General features: G+C 38.5%; 1 protein-coding gene across 3 annotated transcripts in view; it reads left to right on the top strand.

Annotated features, from left to right (window-relative positions):
* The window catches only part of CCNB1IP1 (cyclin B1 interacting protein 1), a 14,166-nt gene extending 9,469 nt beyond the window's left edge, over positions 1-4,697 (top strand). For all 3 annotated transcript variants that reach the window (XM_045287995.1, XM_045287996.1, XM_004698432.4), the window contains 2 exons: positions 1,332-1,665; positions 4,489-4,697. In XM_045287995.1, the coding sequence (XP_045143930.1) occupies positions 1,332-1,665; positions 4,489-4,691 (537 nt within the window). In that variant the 3' untranslated portion in view covers positions 4,692-4,697. The remainder of the gene's footprint in view (positions 1-1,331; positions 1,666-4,488) is intronic.
* The last annotated feature ends 2,660 nt before the right edge of the window (positions 4,698-7,357 follow it).

The raw sequence follows: 7,357 nt of genomic DNA on the forward strand, positions 1-7,357 counted from the left end.
TGGTCTCTGGGTCTCCATAGGAACCATTATCAGTTGGGTGAAAACTCCTCCTACAGGTGCCTGTCCATTGTCCCCAGAGGCAGGGAGCAGGCCCACCCCTGTGGAGAGATGAGATAGCAGTCTGGCAACTGATTGCCCTCAATGGGGGGAATGCCTGTTCATCTGACCTCCCCCCACACTTATTCATGCTGTATTACAGTTACCTGCGTACTTGTCCATCTCCAGTTAGGAGAGATCTGTAGGGCTAGTTTCTTATTCTTGACCACATGGCGTCAGTGAGCACCATGATTACTGGTCTTGGTTGTTGGAGCAGATCCTCAGGTATTTTTTCCCAAGAATTCAAACCCCTAACCTTTAGATTAGGAGCCAAGTGCTTAACTGTTGTGCGACTAAGGTACCTTTTTAAGTTTAAATGCATCCTTATTGCCGGAACAATTAGAAGGGGGATCTTGAAGTATATTCCTATTTGGAGTAATATTGCTCACCAACATTGTTGTTTTCTTCTTTTCAGATAGGGTGGAAATGAGAAAAGGTAGCTAGAAATGATTTTTTTCCTTCCTTGACTGCCTTTGCCCCACTTACACACTTAACATTTGTGTTTTTGAGCACTAGAAAATATTTCTATTTCAAGAACCTGCTGAGGTTTGGCGTATGCACTAATGAACCAGGCATATACGTGTGAAGGAACCTATAGTTCAGTCAAGGTTAAAGCTACAAACAACCTAGTGACCTCAAGCACGCACATGGTGGTTAGCAGCATTTACTTCCCAATGCACTGTCAGACTGAGGACCTCAGTTTCATATTGCTAATTCATAAGAGGCCCCCCTCAACTACTTGGGGAGTGGCCCTTCTCAACGTGGCTACTTGCTTGCTCAAAGGCAGGAAGGGTTATCTTTCTTGTCAGATCTTACAGTCTATGTAACCCAATCTTGAAGTGACATTCCATCACCTGTATTCTAGTCACATTTGCTGCCCACACCCAAGGGGTGGGAGGACCAGGAGGCAAGGATAATTGGGTGCTGCATTAGAATCTATTCTCAGTACAGTACTATAGATTACTTGAAAATTAGAATTGTGTTTCTTAAAAACCTTTGGAACTCATCACTTGTTAAGGTAAGTAAGTCATCACTTCTTTTTTTTGGTGGTATAATGGTAGTCGTTAAAGAGTATTGTTCCAGAAATTCTTTTATGATTTTACCGGCATACTCAGTATTTCTTAACCTGGTTCTAAATGTTAACATCCCAATGTAAGCATATTTCTTTTGTGATTTCATAAAGTTTTATGGTGTATGTTATAATCATCATCTTAATGTTTTCTGTCTTGGGATAGGTACACCAGGAACGACTCTATCAAGAATACAATTTCAGCAAGGCTGAGAGTCACTTGAAACAGATGGAGAAAATCTATACTCAGCAAATACAGAGCAAGGATGTAGAATTGACCTCTATGAAAGGAGAGGTCACTTCCATGAAGAAAGTCCTAGAGGAATACAAGAAAAAGTTTAGTGACATCTCTGAGAAGCTTATGGAACGCAATCGGCAGTATCAGAAACTCCAGGGCCTCTATGACAGCCTTAGGCTACGAAATATCACTATTGCTAACCAAGAGGGCACTCTCGAGCCATCTATGATTGCCCATTCTGGTGTTTTTGGCATCCCATTAGGTAAGAAAGAATGTGATGAACAATATCTATTATTTAAATCAGTGGTTTTCACATTGTGCTCAGCAAAGCTCTAAGCAGACAGTGGAGCCTCCAAGGGCCTTGGATGGTGGTAGACTCAGAATTTTTCATCCATATCTTAATCCGTACATATCACTTTTATCTATTGCACTTGTCTATATTCAACTTTTTAATTTCAGCAAAGAATTATTCTGTAAGATAAAAGATGATAAATTGCTACTTTAAAAGCTATTAGTTGCAACAATAATAATATTAACTGATGTTTACTGACAGCATACTAAGTAGCAAACATTTTTATTCATATTTTGCATGTATTTGTCATTTGCAAAACTTTGAGGAAGATATTATTACTATGCCTGTTTTAAAGATGCGAAAATGAATTGCAGGCTCAGTTGTTTGGTGCTGTTGCGTTGCTGCTTCTTGGTTTCCCAGTCATGTGATTCACTTGACCTCTGCCTTTGCGGGCAGGAAGTCTGCCTGCTATTCCATCTCACTGGTTCCTGTCTCAGGGGTGTAACCCCTCAGGTGCAGTTCCTCTGCTTGTCTCAGTCTGGCTCCACTGCCCTGTCCCATGTTCCTTGTGCAGTGGCCTCTGGTGCCTCTGGTCTTGGCCTCCACCACTTTAGGCAGAGATCTTGAACTTGCTCTTCTGGTGACTCTTTGATGGTCCCAGGATTCTCTCTTCCTACTTCTCAGGTGGCTCACTTATATACAGAGGAATGCCAAAACTGACCATCTTTGAGTTATAGTCTTCTAGTCCTTATTTGGGAGAAAGATGAGGGTTTTCTACACTCATAAAGAGTTACCGCCTTGGAGACCCACAGGGACAGTTCTGTCCTGTTCTGTAGGGCTGCTGTGAGTCAGAACTGACTTGAGGACAGTGAGCCCTTATTTGCATGCTCTCAGCAATCAGTGGGTGGGAATTTTAGACAAATATACAGGAGATTCATATTTAAGCATTTCACTTCTCCACAATTGCTTTCTTCACTCAAGTTGTGAGTCTTGAGTATATGTTGAATTTTCATAGTTTTCATATATTTCTGTAGTGCTTATTATAATCTTTTTAAAAATTATTTTTATAGAGCATGAAACAGAACCTTTATATATGTGTGTGTATATATATACTAGGTGATACACATGTGAAGAGTACACCCAAAAGTATTGCTACAAAATTGTAGAAACCTTTATTAAACAAAAATAATAAAATGCAAAGCTATTGTTTCTAGACATATCCTCCATCTACACCATAGGCTCCCATTTTCAGACAAAATTTACTCAGCAACCCCCCTGGCAATTAAAAAGTTTTATTATAGTCTATCTCAAACCCCCCCAAACAACTCTACCACCACCAAGTCACGGCTGACTCACAGTGACTGTAGGTCAGGGTGGAACTGCTACTGAGTTTCCGAGATTGTGCATTTTTACAGTAGAAGCCCCATCTTCTCTTTGGCAGAGCGGCTAGTGGTTTCAAACTGCCGACTTTGCAGGTAACTCATAACCATTATGCTACCATGGCCCTTACAATAGCCCATAATCTAGGATACAGCGTAGGTACCTGCTTTTGCAGCCTCCCTGGCTTGTTCTAGAGCCCACAGGGGGTAGTTTTGCCCTCTTTGGGAAGCACTGATATAGGTTTGTATACGTCTAGTGCAGTACTTTCATCTCTCTAACCCTTCCCTGATGAGTTGTGTACTCTTTAATTTACATTACCTCAAAACTACTTTTGGCATCCTGGAGGTACTCAAAAGTGTGCTCCTTTGCAATTTTTTTAGTTTTGAGAACAAAAATAAGTTGGAAAGGGTAAGATCAGTGTTGTAATGTGGATAGAGTAAGGTTTCCCAATGAGATTCTTATAAGACAGTCCTTACTGCCCTTGAAGAATGAGTAAAAGTACCTTGTGATGGGAACAAATTTCTAGGTACAACTTTCCTGGTCTTTTTCTCACCAATGCATCATTCAGTTTTCTTATAACTTCATCTGTGTTCTTTGAGAAAATGGATCAAGATTCCCCAACTTTTATCAAGGTTCCTCAAACAGTCACCACAACTTTGAGCTGACCTCTCTTCCTTGAATTTATAACTGGCCTCGCAGATCCCTTTGGAAGCCACTGTTCTGATTGAACCTTTGTTTTGAAAGTAGCATAACAAGACCAAGACAAATATAGTATTGAGAGAATTGGTCTACTGCCATCCACCGATTGCAAAGCATGTTTAAATGCCTTTTGTTTTGCATAAGCGTGTGCATGTATGAACTGGAATACTTTTTTACTTACATGGGGCTTTTCAAAGTTCTCAGAAAAAAGGAACTGATAGTGGAACTTTCCCACAGAAAATCTGAAGCCCCCTTATATAATAATTTCAGATGCTTCCTTTGAAGTATGTTAAATAGCTAACAAATGAATAAAATTAAAATACTGCCAATTCTAGCTGTTCTGAAAACATATCTCAATGTGTGACTACTTTTGGTGATGAGGTCATGGCTATCACTGGAAACTGCACCACAGAAGAAAGTCATGAATGGTTGGAGGCAAAGATAATTGCCATCCTAGTCTTTTTCTGTACACAACATGAGGTCTGACATGGCAATGGTTGGGAGGATGGGCCAGTATTTTGTTTTGTTGTACACAGGGTGACAATAGTTGGAACTCATATCCAACAGTACCTCACAACAAGAATGGTTTATATTTTATCTGTAACTCTCATAGGAGTCGAGGTCTGTTAAAAATATTCATTGAATGGCTTTTTTTGTTCTTGGAATTTGTCAGGAAATACATACTTATGTTCTTTCCTTATTTTTTTCCTGCAGGGAACCACCCCAAGTTTCCTTTGGACAATACGCCAGTTAGAGGTCGGGGTGGTGGAGATGGAGATTTTCAGTTCAAACCATTTTTTGTGGGTTCCCCCACAGCACCTGAACCCAGCACCAACTTTTTCAGTTTTGTCTCTCCAAGTCATGAAGTAGAGAAACAGCAAATCTCCAGTAGAGCCTTCAAAATAAAGAGAATTTAGATTACATATGTTTCTGTGTCCATGGTTAATAACTTCACTTAGCAGGTAATCTTTATTCTAGACAGAAGTTGCCAATTTCATGGTGCTATGAAGTCTTTGAAGTTGCCTTTACATTTTCAACTTTGAAGAAACTAATTTTAGAGTCTCTTTTGCTTGTTTTTAATTACTTTAAGCATGCTCAGTATTAGAGCATATAGATTTCATTGTGAACTTGAGTTTCCACGAGTAGTCATGGCATATAGATTGACATATTGAGTTTTCCATAATGACTGTCTGACTGAGCTCTATATTTAGGCATAAGTTATTGTTTTATATGTCTCTTTGTGACTTTGGGTTCTGGTATTTGTGTGTACATACATGTATGCATTTATTACATGTATTTTTTATATTTGCTTATATATGTAAAAATTTTGTCTTACAAAATAGGGATGAGCATATGGCTTATTTAATTTCCATATTTTAAATTTATTTTCATATATATTGGCCACTGCATTAATTTGTTTAGAAGTATATTTATGTGAATGAGGATACAGTGTAATTCATACATGTCAAGTTTCTATTTCTGAATAAAAATAATTCAGATGGATAAAGTTATAATTTTGAAAAATTGATTTCTGGGGTATTTTGATTTTATTTTTGGTTTTCAACACTTAATTTATTTTAAAAATTTATTATTAATTGTGAGTTGATAGATATATCATTCCATAGTTCAATCTCGTCAAGAAATATTGTACAATTGCTACCACAAACAGTTTCCAAACATTCTTTTCCTTCCTGGACTCCTTGAGATTGTCTCCATTTTACCACCCCCACCCCCAACCACTGTACCACCACCTTATGCTACTTGTTGACCCTATAGGTTCATCAATTTTTGGTTTCAGGTACTGAACAACAGAAAAACATGTACCAACTTCAAGAGGGTGACATAACACTTCTGAGATAAACCCTAATATGAGCAAACAAACAAACCAAAACGAAAATACAGAAAATGTTGAAAACTAGATCAGGTCCAGCATGCATCAGAATGGGGATCAACTGACAAAGTTTTAACTGTTTGAGTCAGGTTTATCACTTTGATCTTTTGTATTCATCTCTATCAATCACTCTGTTTAGTAACTTCCCTCCAATGCCTCAATTTGGATAGAGGGACATCACCGGGGGCTTCTTTCCTGTGTAACTCCCACAAATGTATCTGTGCTCTCACTGTCATCCATAGCCTTCTGCAACCTGGATTCTCACAATTTAGGCTCTGATAGGAATCGCTCCTTCGACTTCAGATTATATGATTTACAATGGCATGCTTTTATGTGGACTTAGTTGACACCCCACTTAGATAGTTGCTTGGTTAGAGAAACCTTTTAAGACCCCAGACTACCTGGTAGTGGGGCATTATAATTTCTTTACATTTTGGGGGATTTAAGAGAAACATCCTTTTTGTCTTTTTGCCAAATGTAACCTTAGGTTTACTTATTTAGGAATATACTTGTCAGCTGAAACTACTAAAATGTGATTGGTTTAAAGTGATCACATTAAATTAAGTGTTAAATTGTTCTTTGTTTTCCTTTATCCAATAGTGTTTCAGACTACTATCACAGGTAATTTATGAAAATGTAGAGCCAAGAAAGACATTTGAAGGATACTTTCTGGTTCTGCTAGTTGGTTGGAAGCATGCTGGTTGGAAGGCAGACTACCTGGGTTTTATGTCTTTTATATACAGTGGCTGAGTGAGTTTAAATTTAAACTTTGGGGCTTTAGTTTCTGTATCTGTGAAATGAGTTGCCTTAGATGACCCTTACTGCCTTTTCTAGTTCTTACATTCTTTGATTAGTTCCTATTACTACAGGATAAATGACAATGAAATTAAATGCCAATCCTATTGATTTTTAGGTAATAAAATTATAACAAAGTCATTTGAGGATATTTTATCTTAAGTCATTACAGAAAGGGAGGTGAATATCCTTGCTTTAGATAAATGAAGAACAAACAAGTACTTATACTTCAGTATGAATAAACTTTTCTTGGGAACTTTTTTCTAGGAATAAACTCAGACCAAACTATGCCACTGGGTCAGTTTTGAACTTAGAATAAACCTCTATATGACAGAGCAGCAATCCATTGGGTAACTGAGACGAAACCTTTACTGGAACACACAGTCTTTTCTCTGATGTCCTGAACCGGAACCTTGTGGTTGGCACCCAGTACTTAGCCTACTGTGTGACCAGGGTATCAAAACCTCAAACTCCCTGCCATAGTGAGTCCATTCTGACGCCTAGAGACTCTTTAGCACTGGGCAGACTGCTTCTTGGGCTTTCTGAGACGAACTTTTAAGTAGAAAGCCTCATCTTTCTCCTCTGGTGTGGCTGGTGATTTCACACTGCAGACTTTGTGGTTTGCAGCCCAACTATCACCCACTGCCCCACCAGGACTCCTTGGCCAGGGTAAAAAATACAGAATTTCTTCAATTTAAATTTTAACTGTACTCCAAAGAAGGTGAAAAAAGATTATGTACCTTAAAAGTTTAAAGTCAACTCCCATTACATAGCTAATCAAATATATGTTACATATTTTAGAAAATATTAGTGTTTTCCTCCATGTGTAGCTTGTGGGAGAAAGACAGGGCTTTCTACTCCTGTAAACAGTTACAGTCTTGGGAACTCTAACGGGCA

This window comes from Echinops telfairi, unplaced genomic scaffold, assembly GCF_000313985.2.
Source record: "Echinops telfairi isolate 266 unplaced genomic scaffold, ASM31398v2 ScPeMD7_18;HRSCAF=68, whole genome shotgun sequence".
NCBI lineage: Eukaryota > Metazoa > Chordata > Mammalia > Afrosoricida > Tenrecidae > Echinops > Echinops telfairi.